General features: G+C 46.5%; 3 protein-coding genes across 3 annotated transcripts; all 3 read left to right on the top strand.

The window, feature by feature from the left end:
- The first annotated feature begins 604 nt into the window (after positions 1 to 604).
- Positions 605 to 2,052, top strand: LOC107546767 (Putative RING zinc finger domain superfamily protein). Its single transcript, NM_001322846.1, has one exon. The coding sequence runs from the start codon at positions 738 to 740 to the stop codon at positions 1,782 to 1,784; it is 1,047 nt and encodes a 348-aa protein (NP_001309775.1). The 5' UTR covers positions 605 to 737; the 3' UTR covers positions 1,785 to 2,052.
- Positions 2,053 to 8,685: 6,633 nt separating this feature from the next.
- Positions 8,686 to 9,924, top strand: LOC103629256 (protein trichome birefringence-like 33). Its single transcript, XM_020539919.2, has one exon. The coding sequence runs from the start codon at positions 8,713 to 8,715 to the stop codon at positions 9,268 to 9,270; it is 558 nt and encodes a 185-aa protein (XP_020395508.1). The 5' UTR covers positions 8,686 to 8,712; the 3' UTR covers positions 9,271 to 9,924.
- Positions 9,925 to 15,440: 5,516 nt separating this feature from the next.
- Positions 15,441 to 16,617, top strand: LOC100279032 (uncharacterized). The gene is made up of 2 exons (NM_001152097.2): positions 15,441 to 15,941; positions 16,066 to 16,617. The coding sequence occupies exon 2, from the start codon at positions 16,127 to 16,129 to the stop codon at positions 16,409 to 16,411; it is 285 nt and encodes a 94-aa protein (NP_001145569.1). The 5' UTR covers positions 15,441 to 15,941; positions 16,066 to 16,126; the 3' UTR covers positions 16,412 to 16,617.
- The last annotated feature ends 7,692 nt before the right edge of the window (positions 16,618 to 24,309 follow it).

Here is a 24,309-nt window from a genome sequence, read left to right as displayed (position 1 = left end):
GTACAATAAAATGTCTAGGACATAGATGTTTGAGCTTATGGTCGATCCAAGAGACCCAGCAGTCACAATTATATGGGCGAAATTCAACATTCGTGGAGCTTGCAGCCCAACTAGCCATACCGTAGTTTCACCACGTCTCTTTCGATCGAGAATGTACTGGACTACTGGCCCATGCTAAGAGTGGAGTACGTAGCAGATGTGCGTGTTCCGTGCAGCCATTAATTACGAGATTGGAAAAAATACATGTTTGTTTGTTTCCTTGAAGTACTCCTGATCGGCGAGTACAGTGCTAGTATATATAGAACGGATTGCAGAGCAGTGTAGTTCGACGCGTTGAACGGACGGAGGGGAAAGGAAGAGGACCGTGGGGCGGAGGGTCAAAGCAGCTCAGGCACACGGTGACATGACACCAGCGTGTGTTGTGTTGTTGTGTGTGCCTGCCTTTTCCAGGGAAGGACAAGGAAGGAAGCTCGTCTCGTCCTGTCAACGCGGCGCCTTCTCGTCTCAACTACCATCGCCTTGCCTTTTTTTTTTCTTCCTTTGGCCCGGTCCGCCGGTTAAAAACATCTGCTTTCCTCCACAACACCACCACCACCACCGACACCGAGCAATCAATCAGAGCGGGCGGGGAGGAGAATACAAGGCCCCTTCGTCTCGCCTCCCACCACCAACCCTTCCTCCGCCTCCGCCGCCGCCGCCTGGAGCTGAAAGTATCCCAGATCTGAGCCCGCCTTCCGATGGCGATGCCTTCCTCCCCTTCCCCCACACGCCTTCCAACGGCCTCCTCCTCCTACTGGTGCTACCAGTGCGACCGCTTCGTGCGCGCCGCCTCCCCGCTCTCCTCCCCCGCCTGCCCCTCCTGCGGCGGCGGCTTCCTCGAGGAGATGAGCGCGCCGCCGCCACGACCGGCCTACCTCCGCCGCCCCCGCGCGCACCACGCCGCCGACTCCCGCGCGGCCTCGCCCTTCAACCCCGTCATCGTGCTCCGTCGCTCCCCGCCCGCCGCCGCCAGCTTCGAGCTCCTGTACGACGACGGCGCGGGGTCGGGCCTCCGCCCGCTCCCGGAGACCATGTCCGACTTCCTCATGGGCTCGGGCTTCCAGCGCCTGCTGGACCAGCTGGCGCAGATCGAGGCCGCCGGCGGGCTGGCGGCCGGCGCCCGCGACGCCCCGCCGCCGGCGTCCAAGGCCGCCGTCCAGGCCATGCCCGTTGTCTCCGTCGCCGCCGCCGACGCGCACTGCGCCGTCTGCAAGGAGGCCTTCCACCTGGGCGCCGAGGCCAGGGAAATGCCCTGCGCCCACATCTACCACGCCGACTGCATCCTCCCATGGCTCGCGCTCCGCAACTCCTGCCCCGTCTGCCGCCACCAGATGCCCACCGACGCCATCCCCCTTGAGCAGGAGGAGGAGGCCACGGTCGGGCTCACCATCTGGAGGCTCCCCGGCGGTGGGTTCGCGGTCGGTAGATTCGCCGGCGGGCGGACGCCCGAGGAGCGGGAGCTCCCCGTCGTGTACACGGAGATGGACGGCGCCGGGTTCAACAGCGGCCGCGCGCCCAGGCGGGTCTCGTGGGGGTCCAGGCAGGCCGCGTCCACGAACAGGGGCACCGTCCGCCGCTTCCTCCGCAACGTCTTCGCCTGCTTCGGGCGCGGCCACGCCTCGTCCTCCTCGCGCTCCCACGCCGTGCCTGAGCTCAACAACGACGCGTTCAGCCATGGCTCCAGGAGCCGGAGCACCAGCTGGAGGCTCGAGGACGGGCATGCCGACGCCACGGTGCAGAGTTGACGGACGAACCAACTCCTGCTGCCTGCCTCCCTGTCTCTAGTACAGCACGCTGCAAGAAGCGAATCTTGTTGCTTTTGTTTCATAATTCATTCGTCTTGTATTGTGTTTACCATACTGCTGCTCCTACTCCTGCCTGCTACTTAGAAGAAAAAGAGGAAGGGGAAGGGGAAGGCGAAGGAGGAATTGGAGGATTTGTAGAACAGGTCGATTGCAAGGAGACCATAAAAGGGTTTTCATTGTAGGTGGGGGATTGTTTTTTTTTTTTTTTTTTGCTTCTTCTGTAGCTGTATGTATCCATGCTAGTCCTATCCTTTCCTATGTTGCAGCAGGATACTTGTGCTGGCTGCTTGCTTGGCAGGGCAGCAGCATCACTGTCCCGGCCGTTGTCTGTCCTGGCTTGGCAATGAAGCAGCAGAGCACATAAAGTCAGAAAGTGGCATCCCCATGGAATTTACCTGCCGTCTTTCAGTGAAGTTTAACGTCTCCTTCCGACTGCTTGTCTGCGAGCTGGATTTGCAGCTGTGAATTGCAGACTTTGCAAGGGAGACGAGACATTGATATAGATGGCCGGCCCCACCACAACGCTGCATAGGGCCGTGGGCTCGCACGACCTGTTAGCTAATCGGGCTCGGGCTAGCTCGGCACGATAGGCGGGCCATGTTTGGGCCGTCACCTGGGCATGGCGTGTCAGACCGGCCTAGCACGCGAGGGTTGCTAGGGTTTCATATACCCTGTCCACGCGGCCACGCCCCCCTCGAGCCCAACGTCCTAGCCCCCAACCTCTCGCCCGATGCCTCTGTCTTGTCGACCTCGCCTCGGCTTCTCGCCCTTGCTCACACCTCGTTGGCAACGCCTCTGAGATCAAGTCGCTAGTGGACTGGATCTACGACGCCTCGGTCGCCTCCTCGCCTTCGAGATCCAATCACTGATGGACTAGATTTGTGTCACCGCCTCGTCCTATCCTCAGCTACACCTACTCGCCTCCTAGATCTAGTCATCGGTGGACTGGATTTGCGTTGCCACCTGCTCTCCTCGCCTCCTCGGCTTGTCCCCCTCCGCTGCCTTCTCTTCGTCTTTGCTGTAAGGCCCTCTAGCTCTGTCCTACGTCGCCTCGACAGATCCAGTCCTCCACCGTCGTGCAATGACGTGTCGTGCTGTGCCCGTGCCCATCTAGCCATCTATACGTGTAAGTTTGGGGGCTTTTGATTCTGTTTTTGGATGTTGTTCTTCGCTCTAGATCTTTGCATCTTCTATAACTCTGGATCTACTCGTGTTGCACGTTTGACGTGTGTTGCCGTCGGTGGAACCTGTCACAACCGGTTTTGGAAGGTAAACCGAACGTGAACCATGTACGTACCAGGATCAGAAATTCACGTACACAACGATTAGTTTATCAGATATTTATTATTAGTAGAAGCCAAGTTTTATCATATATCCCAAGTGGTTATCCCAAAGAGTACCTCCTCATAGAGGAAATACCAAAATCCATAGATAGAAACTTTATAAATGGAACCATCATCATCATCTGTAACTAAATACATAAATAGAACCATAGCATCTCGAACCATCTGTATCTCTAATCAAAGAGGATCCCAAGGCCGCTCTTAACCGTGAGCACGGCTGATATATTAGTTTCATTACACTCTGCAGAGGTTGCACACTTTACCCATGAGTCGTGATTCCCTTTCTGCCCGAGGAGCGCTACTCCCCATTGATCACTTCTTAGGTGGTCTGATAGGGTATCACTACGTGGCTTTTCTCTAGGGTCGTCACTATGCGGATGTTGGAAATGACCACTGCATAGAGACCATCTGGCATACCCAAACCTATACCCTCCACCCTCAAGAAAAACCCGTGGGACGACGCCCGTACCTAGATTCCTGAGCGAGAATATAGGAGCCATAACAGATGCCTCCGTCCCCATTGACCAAAACCAGCACCCAACACAAGAGTTCCCCAATTACTTGGCCAAGGGCGTCCCGTACCACCCTCATGGTTGCACTATTTTTCAGGGTGGTCTCTCAACGAACAGGTCCTTACGGAGAGGTACTCGAAAACAACCCGAGCCCCCTTTTGTCACAAGTCCATCAACATTTTCAGAATAAAAACATCGTATCATAATGGTATCTCATCATGTTCATTAATTAAAGTAGAGCACTAGCATAAGGCTAACCATAATAACCCGAAAAGGTAATCAAGGACAAGGTAAATAGAAAGCTAGTCAATCTTTAGGTTTTAATTATGTAATGCAGGGAAATGAATTATCATGTGAATAGGACATAAGTAGGTTAGAGGACATTTGTCTTCACCAAACAAATGCTCAGGGTCTTCCACCTTGTAGAACTCGAATAGCTTGATTTCTTGTTCACCAAAGGTTGATCGTCGATTCACAGAAGTTCGGGAACGAATCACATTCTATTCGCGACATGCAGCGAACACGAACATGCACAAGCAAACAAACACATATATGCATAAGAACATTACACCATACAAAATAAAACATTATAAGAACATGTAATACGAAATATAGCTCGTTACTATGGCCACGCGAGGAAAAGAAACGTGATAGTCAGAGATACGGTTGAGAAGTTATCGCGTTTACACTAAGCAAGTATTAATTAGAATATTTAATTCGACATACTCGCATTATTCGATATTTATCAAATGTAAATAGAGCTATCGCCTAGTTTAAATTAGCTGACTACTCTAATAACTCTTAGTTAAATAAATAACTTAAATAACATTAGCGACTCTAAGCGAGACGAAATACGTAACGTGTGAAACAACACGGCAGCACACGCGCAGTACGAGCACAACAAGCGTACGGCGCGCGAGCCGATACGACACGCGAAAACTAATAAATAGATAGCATGTTTAGACTAAAAAATTATTAATAAATAATATTTTAGTTAAGGCTAACCATGTTGGTGTCTAATTATAAATGCGCAAATCAAACTCCTAAATTAGATTTAATTTGAAATGTTGTCCTAGTGACCATCGGTCAAACAAACATTTAAATAAATTAAGTAAAATGTGCAACAACAAAGAGAAATACTTCTAACATGTATACAATTTTAATATGAATCTAACACAACTTGAACGAATTGAATCGGATTTAAAACGCACAAGTTATCACGATTTTAAATTGAACTAAATTCCTGCGAACATTTTTAAATTTAGTCATGGGCAGTTTTGCAAAGTCGTTATCTTCTTCCTCTCATCCATGAAAGAGAGAGGGGGAAAGGGGAGGGGGCTGCGCGCGCAGGGGGAGGAGGAGACCGGGCCGGGCGGCACCGCGGGGCCGCGAGCGGGGGGGGTGGGGGGGGGCGCACGCATGGGGCGCGACCGAGCCGAGCTGGTTGGCCGGTCGGCCACCACTGCCGCGGGGAGGGGCTGCACGGGGGGGGGGGGGGGATAAAGGGGAGGGGGCGCCACCACTGGGGAGGCGAGGGAAGGGAGAGGGCCCCCTGCATAGACGGGAAAAAGGAGAAACTACGTAACCCTAGGTGCAACAATGGTGTAGGGCTCATCGGGGAAGACGACCTCGCCGGAACCGAGCACAAACTCACCGATTCACAGAGATTCGGAGGTCCAATCGACGAACCAAATGCACCAAGACGAAGCCCTCAACGAGACGAACGCAGTGGTACCCTTGGATTCCGCCGACGATGCACGGATTGGAAGTAATTGCTCGCTGGAGTTAGAATCGCTCCGAACTTCGACGAGCAATTCTGGGAGATGGGGAATGAATCTGGGAAAACCGTTTTGTGATTCGGAACATGCTCAGCGAGGAGAAGCCATTCATATATATATATATATATATATATATATATATATATATATATATATATATATATATATAGCTGGGGTTCGAATGAGAAGAAAATTCAGGTCAAATTCGGATTGTACTATTTATTAAATTTAGAAAAGCCTATAAATTCATATTTTGTGCTCAAAATATTGTAGATACTTTCAAAAAATTTCAGAAAAATTCTTAGAAATGTATTGGCACCTAGTGAACTGAAAAAGCATATTTAGATTTTCTAAAAACATTTTAAGTTCCTCAAATAAATATATTTTGGTTTTCGAAAAATAGAAAAAAATTCCAAAAAATATAAAAAATTACCGAGAGCTTTTATAAGATATATATACATGTTACACACACGTTTTGCACTTAGAAACACCATGCATCGGCATGAATGCAACAACAAAGGACCCCTAGGGCTCATTCCACTAGGTTTACACATATATATAATATAAAAAATAACTCTCCATTTTTATGAAAATAGAAGGAAAGCAAGGAAATGAGAGGGTAACACCTGAATTTGGCGGATATTAAAAATGAAAATTTATACCCCCAGATTCAGGGTGTTACAAATCTAACCCCCTTAACAGAATCTCACCCTCGAGATTCAAGAATAAGCTAGCAAGAAAAACAAGGCTGATTCATTGGTGGTTCACGACTTTCTTGAGTTGACTTTTAGTCTGCAAGCTTAACTTGTGGACCGGTTGCTTTGACCTTCAGATGTTCATGACCCAATGAAGCAATTCTTGAGGATCTCTCGGACTTGTAGGTTAGGACCCACACACGCTTTCGTTGCGCCTATCTGATCTTGTTGGTTGATGTTGGTCGCGTTGTCTTCATTGGGGTTAGCGGCCAACCCCCTTAACAGGAGCATTGATATGCACTTGATGAAGATGTTGCCAACTCTGATCCTGACTGATTAAGAGAGGTTGGAGGTTGCCAACCGGACAGGTGCAAGAGGAAAGGGTATAGATAGAAAAGGTAAGCATAGATGGATTAAAGAGAGAAAAGGGAGAGCACCCTACTACCTAACTCTATGGCACTCAGCTAGTAAACTGATGTCATTGCGGACCAAGGGCCACAACACATCAACACTCATTTCAAAGAAGCAAATCAGCCATAACACAATGACAAACATCATGAGCACACAACAACAAACATCTCGTTGATATACATTCCTTTTAATTAAATGGTGGTCTTTCTTGAAAAGGGAAGAACTACTCTCTAAGGTTATCGAAGGAGGAGGAGAATAACAATACGTGCAGGATAGGGGCAAGAGCACCACAAAGGATGGAGTTAAAGCAACATTGTAAGCGAACATGATAAGGATACGACCAAGGGCATAATGGGCAGAACACTACTCTCGAGTTGGGATAGAAAAGGGGAGATTCCAAAAAGTAGACCTGAGATAAGCATCAAGGCAAGATCTAGTGATTACGAATATAAGGGTGATATCAAACAAAAGCTAAGACTTGCAATGCGACAGAGGAAAAGGAAACGACCAAGAGTGGGATGGGTAATACAACACACTTCAACTAAGACGGGAGAGGAGGCTTTAAAATGCAGGTACGTGAAAAGCATCAAGGTAAATATCGAGGGGTGACAAGGGTTAAGGTGATAACAGACAAACACACAACATCGGATGTATTTTAGACAAAACTTGCATGGTGTCAAAGAAGGAGGAGCCGTCAATGAGGAAGTAGGTGAGGCATTATCCTCGAATAGGGATGGAAAAGAGGAGGCTTTAAAGGGTAGGTTCAAAGTAAGCGTGAAGGTAAGGGTATAGATATTACAAGGGTTTAAAGGTGATAACGGACAAGGATGTAGGAGAGGAGGTAAATGGGCATAAGAATCAAGGATATGAGTACCGCAAAGGATGGAGTTCAGACATGACCTACAAGTGGAAGAGAAGAGGGTACATCCATGGGCCAGATAGGTAAACTGCCACTCTCAAATTGAGGTGGAAGAGAGGAGGTTTTTAAAGAGCAGGAATAAAGATAAATATCAAGGTAAGATCGATAGATGACAAGGGAATGGTGATAGCAAATAAAAACACATCAAAGGATGGAATTAGGACAAAACCTGTAAGGTGACAAAAGGGAAAAGAAATCAAGGGAGAGATAGGTAACTCACAGCTCTCAATCTAGGTCGAAAGAAAGGGAAGGCTTTTAAAGGATACGTTCAAGGTAAGCATTTATGTAGAAGACATAAATATCGCAAGGGTCAAAGGCGATTATAGACAAGGGTATAAGAGAAAAGATGAAGGCATAGAAGAGCCAGTGGTGTAAGTACAACAAAGAATGGAGTTACGTCAAGGCTTACACGCGATAAAGAACAGGATATTGCCAAGGTTGAGATAAGTAAAACACCACTCTCAAATTGGGATAGGAGATTGGAGATTTTAGATAACAGACATAATGTAATCACCAAGGTAGGATCGAGAGATGAGAAAGGTAAAGGCAATAACAAACAAAGCACAACAAAGGATGGAGTTAAAAACTCGCAAGCGATAAAGAAGATGACACATCCAAGGGAAAAATAGGTAAAAAAAATACAGCTCTCAGATTGTGATGGAATAGAGGAGACTTTAAGGGGTAGGTATAAGATAAACATCAATGTAAGATATAGAGGTGTCAAAGTAAAGATGATAATAATGAAAATCATAACAAAGGATAAAGTTAAGGCAAGACTCGCAGAGTGTCAAAGTGGAGAAAACAATCAAGGGTAAGATAGGTATGGTTCCAACAGGATGGTTGAAGTAAAAAAAATTATTACCAAGGGATGTTATAAGGGAACGACGAGATCACCAAGGATGTGCGAAATAAAATGGTTGCTCATGGATCGTCGAGAAACAAGGGTGGTCAAGGGCATGTAAACTGAAATGTTTTAAACAGACATTGGGATATGAAGATAAGCATACATCTGTACTAACTATTAAGGGGGCAGTGTAGACTGCCCCCGCTCTCTACCCCACGCACAACTGTCTCCCGCACCGCACGACCAGCCGTCCTCTACACGCCCGCGCGCAGCGGACGCCGCGAAACCCTCGCTCCCTGCCCGCACCCGCAACAGCCTCCCGCACCCAGCCAGCCCCTTCCCCAGCAGCAGTCTCCAGCCGCAGCCATGGCCAAGCCACCGCCGCCCACCTCCACCTCCGACCCCGCGCTCCCCACCACTGCTACAACCACCTCGTCGGCCCCCAAGTCGTCGTCTCGCCCTAGGCCCCGCCCCCGGGGCCTCCTCGATGCGCTCGCAGCCTCCGCGCGCTCCCTCCTCGCCTCGGCGCGTCGCTCCCCGGTCACCACGCTAGCCGCCGCCTTCTTCCTCCTCGCGCTCGTCATGTACGGTGAGGACGCCCGCACCATCGTCGAGCTCTCCATCGACGACTACCTCTACCCGGACGCCGACCTCTACAACGTCTCCGGCCTGCCGCCCCTCGCGCTGCCCCCGCTCACCTGCGACCTCTCTCGCAGCAAATGGGTCTTCGACAACGTCTCCGTTCCGGCGTACCGGGAGAAAGACTGCACCTTCCTCACCAAGCAGGTCTCCTGCCTCCCCAACGGCCGCCCCGACGACATGCGGCAGTACTGGAGATGGCAGCCCAACGAGTGCTCCCTCCCCACGTACGTCTTCCTTCTCCTCCAGATCGCATCTTCCATGCTCAGTTGGCCAGTTGTGTGATTCGATTGATTGACAAGAAGGTCACGGTCGTGGTGTCGCCGACGCCGTCGTCGTGGCGGGCGGAAGAGCTCGGGGCGGCTAGCAAGCTGAGCCCGCAGGCCAAGCGGAAGGTGGTGACCAGGCTGGCGTCCCTGCTGCCGCTCGCAAGCTGATCAACATCGAACCAAGAGGAGGGACTCTCTCCGTCCGGCTCCAAAAAGTTTTCCCTTTTCCCCTCCAGAAGATTTCTATTTCCCCCGCGTTCGTCGATCCGTCCGAGGGCCGGCTCCAGGTGTTTTAGCGGTTTTCCGGCGCCTCGGAGCAGAGAGTGAAAAAAGAGAGAGAGAGAAACGCCTCCCTTTTTCCGTCGAATTTTTTTCCTTTGTTTTGTTCCTGCGAAAGAACAAAATTTTCAGTTGTCCGCGGCCGGGGGAACGGGAGGAATCTGGGCAGATTTGGGTTCCCTGTCCTCTGTTCTTGGGAGGGAGGGAGAGAAACTGTGAATCATCACTACTGCTATGATCTATAAAAGCGGTTGAGTACTGTATCGTGTTCATCAGGTCATGTGAGGCCTGTGACTTCAATTGAAAGTACCATAATTACTCTGCAACCACTATTTCTGTTTGTTTGTTGCTGTTCTCTACATATACTCCTGCTAGGTCTGGATCAAAAGCAAGCAGCTCAGCCAGAAGCCGACCATTGTTTTTGGTATACCGGCTTCTAATACTTATACAAGATTTTTATCTTTATACATTACTGCCGAAACAGTCCAAATAGCCTCTAACCTCCTGCCATTGTTGCAAACACAAGCAGGGCATTCAGTTGGTGCTATCAGGAGCTATGCAAGCAGAGGATATAAAGGAGCCATGCAAGCTTTTAGTGGTGCTATCAGGAGAAGCTGCAAAAGAATATGCTGGTACTGCTCTTGTCTTTACGCTGATTTAACCTTCTGCGACTTAGAAACAGGAAGCGACATTCAGTTTTGTATCCATGAGTTATCTTGTTGATATGCAGTGAAGTAACTCACATAGATCAGCACCTATTTGTTTCAATATTAACTTCCCTGTCTATATGCAAGTTCTTTTGCTTTCTTTCTCCAAAGTTGGATTTGATCTTTTTTGACTTGTTTACAACTTTACGTCATTTCTTCAACCTAGAATTTGGATGCTGATGAACTGCTTTATTGAAGTTTAGTTTGACAACAACCAGAAGATAAGATATAGGGACAAAAGTGTTAATGCTTCATTCTTCATGTAGAAAATTATGTGACATACTTATTGTTATTGAGTTATTTGGGTTTATTGGATGTGCAACTATTACCTCTAATATATACTGCTATATTATGACTCTATAAGTTACTAAGCGCTACATTTCATGGTCGCGGTTCATTCACACTTCAAAATTCTGAGGCAACTAGGTGTACTAAAATTTTTTCTGCCTGTACCGAGCTTATATATTTAGAATGGTATGCTGTGAAATGTCACACATAATATGGTGTATTGCTAATGAAATTAAAACATCATCTAGGCACAAACTCGACACTATGTAGAAATCTCAGACAAGTGAAGCCCTTCTGCAGTGAAGTCTGGTAGCTGCTGCATCTTCAGAACACCTAAACTCCTTTTCAGCTTGAGAACATTGTATTGGTTGGAGCAGCAGGTAGCATCCATGATTAGAAACAAAAATAGGGGAAATAAAATTAAAATGCATTTCAAAATAAGAAAACTAGAAAATGCAGTTGTCTATGTTTTTAATAAGCTGAAACAAATTGTTGGTTATTAAGCCGTGTGTTCCTACTAATCAGATGGCATCTATTTGCGTGCGCAGGTGCAGGAGTGCTACGAGCTCTCGTCGGAGTACAAGAATGACCAATATCAGGCTCGACTTGGTGAGCTCGAGTCTTGATTCATAGGTGTGCTCCCTATTTTGGATGCGAAGTAGGCGTGTTTTTAATATTCGTGCTCGATTCATCAATGGAAGTTAGAAGACCTATGATGTGATTTGAGGAAATATGTATATCTATCGACCACGTCTCTGATCTGTGTTTGTGATCTTAATCTCTGTTTGTGATCTTCGGGAAACCTGGTTTTCCATTGACGATTCAGCAGGGAGGGAGGTGCTTCAACCCCGACACCGTCCACGACCACGCGTCCTACGCCTTCAACAACTACCCGCCTCAACCAGCTGCGACTTCCGTGGTACGACCACCATCACCAATTGTAGGAGGAAGAGGCTTACGCGGACGCATCGATGCTTGTAGGAAAGCTGGAGCAAAAGGTATTTGCAATCCTAAATATTAGAAATCTGAGTACATTCACAACATCTGATGTGGTTATTACCCTTCGATCCCAAATTTACTGGGTATTCTGTCTGCACTCACATGACATTAGTATTGAACATGTATGATGTTATGACAAATGGTGGTATGACTTTGGAATACCATCCTCATAAGTTGCAGGAGTTTCTTGGTGGAGTTGACACTTCTACTTTTTTTCTTCTAAGAATAGAAACTATGCTGCTAATACTGTAAAAAAACTACGCTGCTAACATTGGCTTCATTGAGTTTGTCATGTTTTATTGGTTGCTGACATGCTTATTTGAGCTTGTGTTTTGTATGACTAGCGATTCTTAACTTACCATGAGATTTTTTTCACATCTAACTTTTCAATAATGTGTAAAGATCTTTCATTTATAGACAGGTGGTAATGTGGCATCTCTAAGGTCGTACTTGCATATCAGTAAGTCACTACTTACGTACGACTATTTAATTGTTCGGTAATTTCGTCTATGAATAGATCTATCTATTTGGCAGTCTATTTATCATCTGAATGTACTTATTGACCTGTTAAGCTTTTGTTCGTTTATCTATTTATCAGTTGATTTCTTTCTCTGGGCTATACATGGTCAGTATGGCTCTTCTTTACTGCACATTGTATCACACAGCAACCATGTCATTTGAAGCTGTATCCATTGCTTAAAACAACAAACAATATGGCTCTTTTTTGTAGCTAGCTATTGATTAGTGTCCAAAATGGTTTAATGTAAGTAAAGCAGGCTCATATTTCGTGTGCGCAGGTGGTCTGCACATTTGGAAGCATGGTGTTTGCAAGCATCCTTCTTGTTCGTGGTATATGGTCTGAGGTGACATACAGCAGAAAAAACCGTTACAGCTATATTCACCGGATCGACAACGATGAGAACCGATGGAGCAGAGTCCAGACTGTTGGTTAATATTTTGCTTTCCTTATCTATGAACAGTGTTTGCTGCAGACCTGCCAGGCATGGTGCCTTTCCTGTCTACTGTAGCGAGACCATCTACCAACTATACTCCTATGCTGTTTACTGTTGCTGACCATCTTGCCTATCAATCAAAAGAGCAAAGAGCTGACCTATGATGGTGAAGGAACATAATAAATGTAAGGATCCAATCATCGCCCTTCTATTGATTTTGTATTTGTTGTCTAGATTTGTCTTTGTAGCTTTATAGGTAGCGTTGTTCTGATCGTCGATTGAAGTTGTTAGTCAAATGAATCAGGGTCCATCTCAAAGTTTCCTGGTACAATCATACAATTTGTGAGATGTGTTATGTCTCCGTCTTGTTTCAGCGACTGCTTCTTATCTGTGACAAGTGTGCAAGACTGGATTTGTTGTATTTGGAGTTTCTCATAGGAAAAGGTGGTCAAATCAGATGCCTTGTAACTGAAGAATTTGGTTACTGGAAGTTTTATTCCCATGGTGTGAACTGTCGAACACAATCGCCTCGAGTTATCTCTCTGTTTAATCTGAAGTTGTGGTGGAGATACAGTTCATCTTGGAGGGTCTTTGATTCTTTGACTGGGAAACAGGAAGAGATCATCAAAGAAGACAGATCTCTTTAGTAGTCATGTATACTGACAATTTTCATGTGTAGCAAAATCTAACTATTGGTCAACCCATGCTACAATACATGGAACTACTCATTTTTTAGGGATATAGGTAGAGGTCTTAAACTGAACTGCTCGTCATAGAGGAAGGATAACAGTTCATGTAAGATATGCTACCCAAATTGATGTCGTGTTAGTATAAAAAAGTGGGATGGCAGAAAGATGGTACCACTTAGTAAAATTCAGGGACTTGTGAAAAAAGGGCCACTTATGCTGATAGAAGTTCACATTTGCCAAGGTCAAATTGTGAAGCAAAGGACCCTATTATTGACTTTTCAAATAATAATTTCTGCTTTGTCAAGCTAATTATGACTTTACTTTATTCTGATTCCCTTTTGTGCCAATAATGTGCTGTTTTATTCCAAGTCCCTTCTAACTGTATCAAGTTCTGCTAATGTGAATCTGCAGATGTGGAACTTCCTATTGCTTGTATCATACTGGTTTGCCTGCAAACCATTTCTGAACCTTTTGTCTTGATCTTTGGAGTGTCTCTTACTACATGGTGACCCTTTCACTCTTTCAGGTTCTGAAGCAATGTTTGCTGATCTGGGGCATTTCAACCAGTTGTCAATACAGGTGAAGAATGTTTGCTGTAAACTAACTTTTCTATGTGTTTCATCCTAGAAGCAGTATATGGTGAATTATTCTCTGATAAAAAAAATCTTGGGCAGATTGCTTTTACATGCATGGTGTATTGAGCATTGATCCTTGCATACATGGGACAAGCTGCTTATCTGTGTAAGCATCATATCATGGAAAGTGACTACAGGATCAGATTCTATGTGTCTGTGCCAGGCAAGTTATTCTCGTCAGTTCTTATCATCAGAGATGCGAACCATAGCGCGATATCAGAATCAGTGCTGATTCTTAATGCTTACAATGCACCATTTCGGAGAAAATTAGGTGGCCCATTATGGCAATTGCTATTCTTGCAACAGTTGTGGGAATCCAAGCCGTCATCACTGGTACATTCTCAATGATCAAGCAGTGCGCTTCTCTGGGCTCCTTTCCTCGGGTAAAGATAATCCATAGATCTGCCAAAGTACACGGGCAAATATACATCCCTGAGATCAATTGGATTATGATGATACTGTGCTTAGCTGTAACCATTGGTTTTAGGAACACAAAACACTTGAGAAATGCATCAGGTATGTCAATGTTAACATATATACATACTAAAAGTGAGTAGTAATGGATGTCCATCTGACCATCTCACATCTACTTGTTATTTTTACATAGGATGGGCTATTATTACTCTGTGTGCAGTTGCAAACATGTGACTTATTGATTTGTTATCATGGGCATGGCAGATTAGATGATAGTGACATCCCTTCCTTGCGACTCATGGTTTGCTGGAGCTGTAGGATTCTCCCGGCACAATGGAGGTGCTATTGTCTGATTTGGAGCAACAAGGAAATATAAAGTAGTAAAACAATTTCTTTACGAAAGATAAACTTTTCAGGGTCATTGAAAATTATGAGTCAAAACCTAGAGCATAATCTTCAGAATGCCTTGCTTTTAATAAGTGATTACCTATTTTGTTACAGAGCCGAAGAGCATTTACCAAACACATTGCGACAAGCTCTAATTTGCAAAGTAATACTCTCTACCTTCTTTTATCTTGTTTTTTATAATCCATATCCCTGACACTTCATAAATATTCTTGTTGTAATGTTATGTACTTCTACACCTGGATTTGCAATGTGTTTTTTTGCTCATGTTTCACTTATTCTAGCTCCTGATAGAAGTAAACTCTCTAAACGACATGGAGCTACTTCTATGGGGCACGTTACTTATCGATTGTTTCCTATCTTAAAACTCTACCAACATATCTTGTTTTATTCAAGGCATAAGAATGAACCATGATGTATTTTTTCCTGCACAATATAAAGAAATGGGCTATCAGCCTCACGCAATGGTGAATTATTTAGCACTACTGGGCTGGGTGATGGTACTGAAAATGAGTTCTTCACTATCGATGACCTAGGTTTGTTCTTAATAGTATTTTCTTTTCGTTTTCACTTTAGTTTTTGTATATTAAATTTAAAATAAAACTATCATATTCTCAGCTCAGTGTTATTTCTCACTGCAGTCCAGAAATTCACTACAAACCAAGTCAATAAAAGTGGAGCAGCCTTTGATCCAGTCTGCCACCAGAAGTTGCTTTTATGCTGAATTTCGGTACATCATGTTGACCAGGACTACTAATGACTCCAGTTTTAATCCACTTAGTTTCCACATTTAATAATCTCTACCTGGTTCTCTTGTCATTGCACTTATTGCTTCTAAAATTTTTCTGCTTCAAGGAGTTCAACACGGGGCGCTTCACTTGTTTGTAATTGAGGCAAATTAGTCTGCTTTGATACCTCTACTACTTATTAAGGACGCAAGAGTACCCTGTCTCTGACTTTGTTCTGCCACCGGCCGTTCCGACATCCGTGAATCTGATAGCCCATTTTAGGGTCGCTATGCACACTTTCTTCTGTGTAATGCAACTTCATTAGTGTTGCTATGCACACTTTCTTCTGCACCAACCACAATATTCTCTTGGGATGCTGTCAATGGGATGAATGAATTGCATATTTTAGGGTCTTTGCTACACTATAGAGTAGATGGGTTATAAATATACAAATCTCAGCTTCCTATCCATTCTTTCTATCTAGAGTTGTAGACACCACATAGTATACAGCAGCAGGAGCAGTGCTTTGCTCAGTCCACCTTTGTTGAAGCTGGGCTGAGAGTGTAGGAGTGAAGCCCCAAGGCTCTCTGGTAGGCGATCCACCACACTACCCGACCCCCACCCTTTTTCCTCAACTTGTAAATTGTCGCCCCGACTACTCACTCTACCACCGCAATCGCGTCATCATTAACATTTCTTCTTCGTTCTTTTCAGGGCCATCGAGGATCGATCGGGCGGCGGCGCCGTCGGGCAGAAGCGGTCGTCACCGGACAAGATGCACAGGTCCACCATGGACGTCGTCTACCACCACCACCACCACCAAGAGTCGCTGTTGACGGGCAACGTCGCCGCCACCGCCAGCGCCGGTAAGAAGCTGGGCGTGGAGCGGTTCGAGTTGCCGCTGATCTACATCTCGCTGTCGCGGAAGGAGAAGGACGACAATTTCCTTGCGATGAAGGGCACCAAGCTACCCCAGTGGCCCAAGAAAAGGGCCAAGAACGTGGAGACCCTCCAAGTATTAAACACCTGGCCTGAGATCGATTTGATCCTCTATTTCTAACCCGATCCAAATCGATCTCTGCTCTCAAAACTTAAACATGTGCCCCTTGCTTTTTATCATGCAGTTTATCTTCCTGGGGATGTGGTGGGGTAGGGGCCATAGGATGGATTTGAATTCATGATAGTATCTACACATGTACACTGCTTAAAGATACTATGTACGTATCTATATCTATTACAATTTTGTATAAATACTTTTTGATAGTTTTTAAATTTGTATGGCAAAGCAGGGACACATACATATATATATATATATCCTTTAATTTATGTAAATCTTTTTAACCTCTAAAAGATGCTAACAAGAAGGTATAACGATAATTAATGTTTCTATACATCTCAATATATCTTATCATTATATGTTAACTCCGTAGCAACGCACGGGCATACACCTAGTAAAAATATAAGAGTATGCAAGACTCCGAGCATACGAGCATACTAGGACCAAGGGAATAAAAATTTGCCGAAAGATAGCGACTTAACAACAAAATAGGAAAGGGTCTCAAAAGACAGGAAGGTCATGGACATATAAACTAAAATGTTTATGTAGGCAACAAAGTTTTCAGAGGTAAGTATTTGAATTAAGGGACAAGGGTATTGGAGATTCCAGGGATACGAGCATGTCAATACCAAGAAAATAGAGATGGTCAAATGGTTGCAATTCAATGATGGAAGAGGAAAGAATCCCAAAAGACAAGAAGGTTATGGTCAGGGGTCATCTACAAAGATGTCACAAGCACAAGAGTGAGATCAGATCTAATAGAATGAATAGGTAAAGCATAGACAATACTAGAATAAAATACATTTAGCAAGGTGATATATAGAAGCATAACATAGAATTGGCCGACATGCCTAATATTTTGAAGCAACATCAAGGATGAGGTGAAGTAATAGTCAATAAGTCCTGCAAACGGCCAATGCTACTCTAGGATAGCGGTCCTACAGTTAACAAGGCTTTGATACCACTTATGTCACACCCGGTTTTGGAAGGTAAACCGAATGCGAACCATGTACTTGCCAGGATCAGAAATTCACGTACACAACGATTACATAAATGACTCACCATAGCACAATGCTTTGAATAACAATAAAGAGTAAGTAATAATACTATAGACTAGAGTCATTTACATAATATAAATCAAAGTGCACAAAATAGAAACGTAGCCAACGTAAATAAACCCACCACATGCAACTGACTAGGGGAGGTCGCTAGCCTAATCCTTGAACTCATCGAAGTCCTAGAACTCCTGGAGATCGGCCTTGACACCTTCTTCTTCTTCTTTCCTGAGCATAGATTGCACCAAAGGCAACCTGGTGTTTTGTGAAAGCAAGGGTGAGTACACATCAACGTACTCGGCAAATGTCCCGTTTGACTGAGGTGGACTAGCTTTATGTGGGGTTAGGATCAAAGCAGTTGCTTTTAGTTCATCAGATATTTATTATTAGTAGTAGCCAAGTTTTATCATATATCCCAAGTCGTTATCCCAAAGAGTACCTCCTCATAGAGGAAATACCAAAATCCATAGATAGAAACATCATAAATGGAACCAACATCATCATCTGTAACCAAATCCATAAATAGAACCATAACATCTCGAACCATCTATATCTCTAATCAAAGAGGATCCCAAGGCCGCTCTTAACCATGAGCACGGCTGATATATCAGTTTCATTACACTCTGCAGAGGTTACACACTTTACCCATGAGCAGTGATTCCCTTTCTGCCCGAGGAGCGCTACTCCTCATTGATCACTTCCTAGGTGGTCTGGCAGGGTATCACTACATGGCTTTTCTCTAGGGTCCTCACTATGCGGATGTTGGAAATGACCACTGCATAGAGATCATCTGGCGAACCCAAACCTATACCCTCCGCCCTCAGGAAAAAGTCGTGGGACGACGCTCGTACCTAGATCCTTGAGCGAGAATATAGGAGCCATAACAGATGCCTCCGTCCCTAATGACCAAAACCAGCACCCAACACAAGACTTCCTTAATTACTTGGCCAAGGGCGTCCCATACCACTCTCATGGTTGCACTGTTTTTCCGGGTGGTCTCTCAACGAACAGGTCCTTACAGAGAGGTACTCGGGAAATAGCCCGAGCCCCCTTAGTGTCACAAGTCCATCAACATTTCTAGAATAAAAACATTGTATCATAATTGTATCTCATCATGTTCATTGATTAAAGTAGAGCACTAGCATAAAGCTAACCATAGTAACCCAGAAAGGTAATCAAGGACAAGGTAAATAGAAAGCTAGTCAATCCTTAGCTTTTAATTATGTAATGCGGGGAAATGAATTATCATGTGAATAGGACATAAGTAGATCAGAGGACATTTGCCTTCACCAAACACATGCTCAGGGTCTTCCACCTTGTAGAACTCGAAGAGCTTGATTTCTTATTCACCAAAGTTTAATCGTGGATTCACTGAAGCTCGAGAACGAATCGCATTCTATTCGCGACATGCAGCGATCATGAACAGGCACAAGCAAACAGACACATATATGCATAAGAACATCACCCATACAAAAGAAAACATTATAAGAACGTGTAATACGTAATAGAGCTCGTTACTATGGCCACACGAGGAAAAGAAACATGATAGTCAGAGCTACGGTTGAGAAGTTATAGCGTTTACACTAAGCAAGTATTAATTAGAATATTTAATTCGACATACTCGCATTATTCAACATTTATAAAATGTAAATAGAGCTATTGCCTAGTTTTAATTAGCTGACTATTAGTTAAATAAGTAATTTAAATAATATTAGCGACTCTAAGCAAGACGAAATACTAAACAATTATTAATAAAGCATATTTTAGTTAAGGCTAACCATGTTGGTGTCTAATTATAAATACGCAAATCAAACTCCTAAATTAGATTTAAATTGAAACGTCATCCTAGTGACCATCGGTCAAACAAATATTTAAATAAATTAAATAAAATGTGCAACACTAGAGGAAAATACTTCTAACATGTAGACAATTTTAATACGAATCTAACACAACTTGAACAGATTGAATCGGATTTAAAACGCAAAAGCTATCACAGTTTTAAATTGAACTAAATTTTTGCGCACAGTTTTAAAATTAGTCAGGGGCAGTTTTGCAAAACCGTTATCTTCTTCATCTCATCCATGGAAGAGAGAGGAAGAGGGGGTTAAGCATGCAGGGGGAGGAGGAGGCCAGGCCGGCCGGCGCCGCGGGGCCGAGCGCCGCCAGGGTCTCGCGGGGGGGGGGGGGTGCGAGCCGAGCCAGCCACCGTCGCGGGGAGGGGCTGCGGGGGGGGGGGGGACAAAGGGCAGGGGGCTCCACCGCCAAGGGAGGCGAGAGGGGCCTCTACACAGACGAGAAAAAGGAGAAACGATGAAACCTTATGTGTAACAATGGTGGAGGTCTCACTTGGGGAAGACGACCTCGTCGAAGCCGAGCACAAATTCGCCGATTGATGGAGATTCAGAGGTCCGATCGGTGAACCGGACGCACCGAGACGAAGCCCTCGATAAAACAAACACAGCGGTATCCTCGGATTTCACCGACGATACATGGATTGGAAGTAATTGCTCGCCGGATTTGGAATCCCTCCAAACTTCGGCGAGCAATTCTGGGAGATGGGGAACGAATCTGGGAAAACCGTTTTGTGATTCGGAACGTGCTCCGTGAGGAGAAGCCATCATATATATATAGAGCTGGGGTTCGGACGAGATAACAATTCGGGTCAAATTCAGATTTTACTATTTATTAAATTCAGAAAGTCTATAAATTCATATTTTGTGCTCAAAATATTGTAGATGCTTCCAAAAAATTTCTATAAATGTTTTGGCACCTAGTGAACTCAAAAAACATAGTTAGAGTTTCTAAAACATTTTAAGTACCTGAAATAAATAAATTTTGGTTTCCGGAAAATAGAAAAATATTCCAAAAAATTTACCGAGAGCTTCTACTCCCCATTATTTATGAAAAGATAAGGAAAGCAAGGAAATGAGAGGGTAACACCTGAATTTGGTGGATATTAGAAAAGAAATTTTATGCCCCCAAATTCAGGGTGTTACAGAACCAGTGCTCCAGCCTAAGTAAACAAGTAACCTTGATCTTGCTCTCTAACCCAAAGTTGCTCTTGCTCTAATCTTTCTCTAAATCCTGCTCTAAACCTCATTCTTATGGATTTTGCAGACCTAGCCGTGAGGAACCGATGCGTTGGTGATGGAGAGTCGGTATGACCCTACCTCCATCAACCACGAGCTCGTGCTCGTAGGCCTGACGCCGGATGACGTGGATGATGCTAGTCTGGGTGATCTTTTGCGCTCCAGTGCCACTCATGAAGCTCTGATTGAGCTCGGTGATAATAATACCGTGGGAAATGGTGTTGCTAATGGAAGTAAATGCGCTATTGGCGACGTAGCTGCTCTTAGTGGTGGAAGGGAGAAAATGAAATGCGCTTCTGATGTCTGGGAGGATATCGAGAGGTTCTATGCTAAAGAAAATGGAACGATGGTAAGAGTTGGGGCTAAGTGTCATTACTGCAAAAAGAGTTTAGCGCTCGATCTTCGATTCATATTGGTCATTTGGCTCGAAACATTGTCAAATGCAAGAGATTGCATGGCCGCACTAGAAATTAATCTATGCTAAAATACAGTGTTGATGGCTCTGTCTTTCGTTGGGAGAATAGTCCTGAGGTTGCTAGGCAGCAGTTGTGTAGGCTTACTGCTTGACTAGATCTTCCTATGTGTTTTGCTGACTGTGATGCATTTGTTGACTTTATTAAAACTGCTCATAATTGTCACACCCGGTTTTAGAAGGCCAACCGAATGCGAACCATGTACGTGCCAGGATCAGTTATTCACGTACACAGCAGTTACATAACATGGACATCATCACACAGTGCTCAAAATAGTATTAAAAGGGGAAATAATAGTCGATTACATCATACGTCTGAGACGTCCATATAGTCCTTACAATAAATCAAAGTGCGGAAAAGAAACGTAGATAAACGCGGCCTTCACAGGCAGCCGACTGGGGGTTGCCGCTAACCCACGCCTAGAACTCGTCGTAGTCTTGGAACTCCTGGAAGTCTCCTTCCACAGCTTCATCTTCGCCTGAGCAGTGGTTGCAATGCTGACAACCTGGGGATGGGGGGGGGGTTTGGTGTGTAGAGCAAGGGTGAGTACACATCAACATACTCAGCAAGTATCCTGTTTGGCTGTAGTGGACTAGCTTTATGTGGGGATAAGTCAAGCAGTTGCTTTTAGTTGTTCAGATTATTATTTACTAATAGAAAGCCAGGTTTTAGCATTAACCCAAGTTATTAGCCCGATGTACCCTTTCCAAACGGAAAGAATACCACTTACCAGCACCATAGTCATAACTAGAACCATCGATCTCATAGCCACCTGTACCATAATGTCTCTGATCAAGTACCACTAATCACTGGAGCTCCCTTGGCCGCTCATAACCGTGAGCACGACTGATATATCAGTTTTCAAACACTCTGCAGAGGTTGTGCACTTTACCCACAAGCCGTGATTCCCTTTCTGCCCGGAGAGAGCTACTCCCCATTGACCACTACCTAGGTGGCCTAGCAGGGCATCACTACGTAGCCTTTACAAAGATTCCCCGGGGCTGTAGCCACCCGTTAGGTTTCCTAAATGCACCGCACTCCTCCCCAAGGGGCGAACCCAAACTTGGCAGAGCGAGCCGCATACACCGAGCCCCATTGACGGCACGACGGCTAAGTGAACTACACCCCGGATCCTCTAATTATTCAGCTAAGGGCATCCCATTCCACTCTCATGGTTGCACTGTTTTCCCGGGCGGTCATCCATAGAACAGGTCCTTACGGAGAGGCACTCGAGAAACCGCTCGAGCCCCCTTGAAGACCACAAGTACAACATCATAATAAGAGAAGGGAAAACAGCGTATCATAGATAATCTCATCATGTTCATTGATTAGAGTTTGAGCAATAGCATAAAGCTAAACAATAATAATCCAACCCGAATAGGTAAACAAGGATATGTATAACCAAAGCTAGTCAATCCTTAGGCATAAATGTGTAAAGCGGGAGGTGAATTAAAGAATGAATAGGACAGAGATAGGTCAAGGGACACTTGCCTCCACCAACCGACTGCTGCTCAAGGGCTTCTCCTGCGAGTTCCTCGGGCTCTTCAACCGGATCGTTCTCTATGCGATTGCAAGCATACATACATTCATCCATTCAAATTAGGAAACAAACAGTACACCATACAAGGGAATAAATAAAGTGAACATGCATAGAATATCACATACGATAATGAACTCACCATGGTTAGAAAGAAATGGGAAAAGGTCTCGCGAGAGTTAAAGCTTATGCCCGAGACGCACTACGGGTAAACGAATAACTAGACGCTACGTGCTCTAGTTCCAATTGGTTCTAACAAAAGAATTAGCTACATGCACTGATGTAAACGTGACCACTTTTAGTAGATTAAACATTGAATGAGATAGATGATTAGTTATACAAATTAACTAACGTAACCAATTTCCAAATTGAGACTCCTATCTTATTAATATAAACACGTGAATTGCGCGCATAGGACACAGGGGGGGTAGACGGGGCATCTGGGGGTAGACGGGGACACGACGGGTCGTGCCAAGGCACTGCGCACTACGCGAGCACGCGCGCGAGGCCGCACGCACATGCCACGAACTAGTCGTGCGCACGTCAGGGCCGAGCGCTAGCCGAGCTCAAAGCCACGCGCCATAGGCACGCTGGGCCGAGCTCGAGGCCACGCCGGGGCCGTCACGACGCGGGCAAGGCACGGCGGGGCGAGCGGGCAAGCACGCCAGGGCGAAGACACGGCCGACCACCACGCCGGGGCGGCGACGGCGCGGGCAAGGCACGGGGGCGGGCGGCCGAGCCGGGGCGGGGCTCGCCGGGGACGACCGAGCTAGAACCAGGCACGGCGGGGGCGACGAGCAGGGGGCGGGCTTGCCGGGCGCAGCCAGGGGCGGCCAGGGCGAGGCCGGGGCGCGGCCGGGGCGCGGCCGGGGCGGCGAGCTCGAGGCGAGGGCGGGGCGGGCTCGTCGGAGCGAGGCCGGACGAGGGCGGGGCCGAGCTCGCCGGGGATGGGCGCGGCGAGGCGGGGCGGCCGGGGCGCGGGCGGGCTCGCCGGAGGGCGGCGCGGGGAGGGCGGATGCCATGGGCGGGCGAGCTCGAGGCGGCGAGGCCGGGGCGCGGCCGGGCGCGACCGGGCGCAGGACGGGGGCGGGGGCTCGCTAGAGCGGCCGAGGCGGAGCTGGCGCGGGGAGGGGCGAGGCGGGCGCGGCCGGGCTCGGCCGGGCACGGCGGGGCGCGGGCAGCCGGGGCGCGGGCGGCGCGCCGGGGCCAGGCGGGGAACGCCGCGCCGGGGAGCGGCGCCGGCGGGCGGGGGGCTCACCGGAGGGGGCGGCGCGGCGGCGGCGGTGCCGGGGGAAGGGGCGGCAGCGGCTAGGGTTAGGGGAGAGAGAGAGTTGGGGGAGGGGGAGGGGATGACGGGCGTGGCCCGCGGGGAGGGAATTTTGGAAAAAGAAAAAAGGGGGGGAGGGGCGGTTGGGCCGACTGGGCCCAAAGGGGGGGGGGGAAACGGGGTGGGCGCGGGGTGGGCCGGCCGGAACGGCCCACGGCGGGGGGGGGGGGGGTGGGGAAGGGGGGGGGGGCAGCTGGGCCGCCAACTGGGCCGGCGCGAAGGGGAAGGGGGCGGCTGGGCCAAAAGAGAGAAAGGGAGGGGAGAGAAAAAGAAAAGGCTTTTCTTTTTCTAATTTCCCTAATTCCTTATATGCCTAACTCTTCAATTCACTCAACCACAAACAAAAGAGTGCATAATCCGACATGATGCTACAACCAAAAATAGTTCTAGGTTTTGGTTACACAAGATGTCGAGCTAATT

Source organism: Zea mays, chromosome 6 (genome assembly GCF_902167145.1).
Source record: "Zea mays cultivar B73 chromosome 6, Zm-B73-REFERENCE-NAM-5.0, whole genome shotgun sequence".
NCBI classification, from domain to species: domain Eukaryota; kingdom Viridiplantae; phylum Streptophyta; class Magnoliopsida; order Poales; family Poaceae; genus Zea; species Zea mays.
This window is presented reverse-complemented; position numbering and strand designations above follow the sequence as displayed.

Excerpts from the sequence above, each read along its gene's own strand:
- LOC107546767 (NM_001322846.1), top strand. The coding sequence starts at position 738 with ATGGCGATGCCTTCCTCCCCTTCCCCCACACGCCTTCCAACGGCCTCC.
- LOC103629256 (XM_020539919.2), top strand. The coding sequence starts at position 8,713 with ATGGCCAAGCCACCGCCGCCCACCTCCACCTCCGACCCCGCGCTCCCC.
- LOC100279032 (NM_001152097.2), top strand. The coding sequence starts at position 16,127 with ATGCACAGGTCCACCATGGACGTCGTCTACCACCACCACCACCACCAA.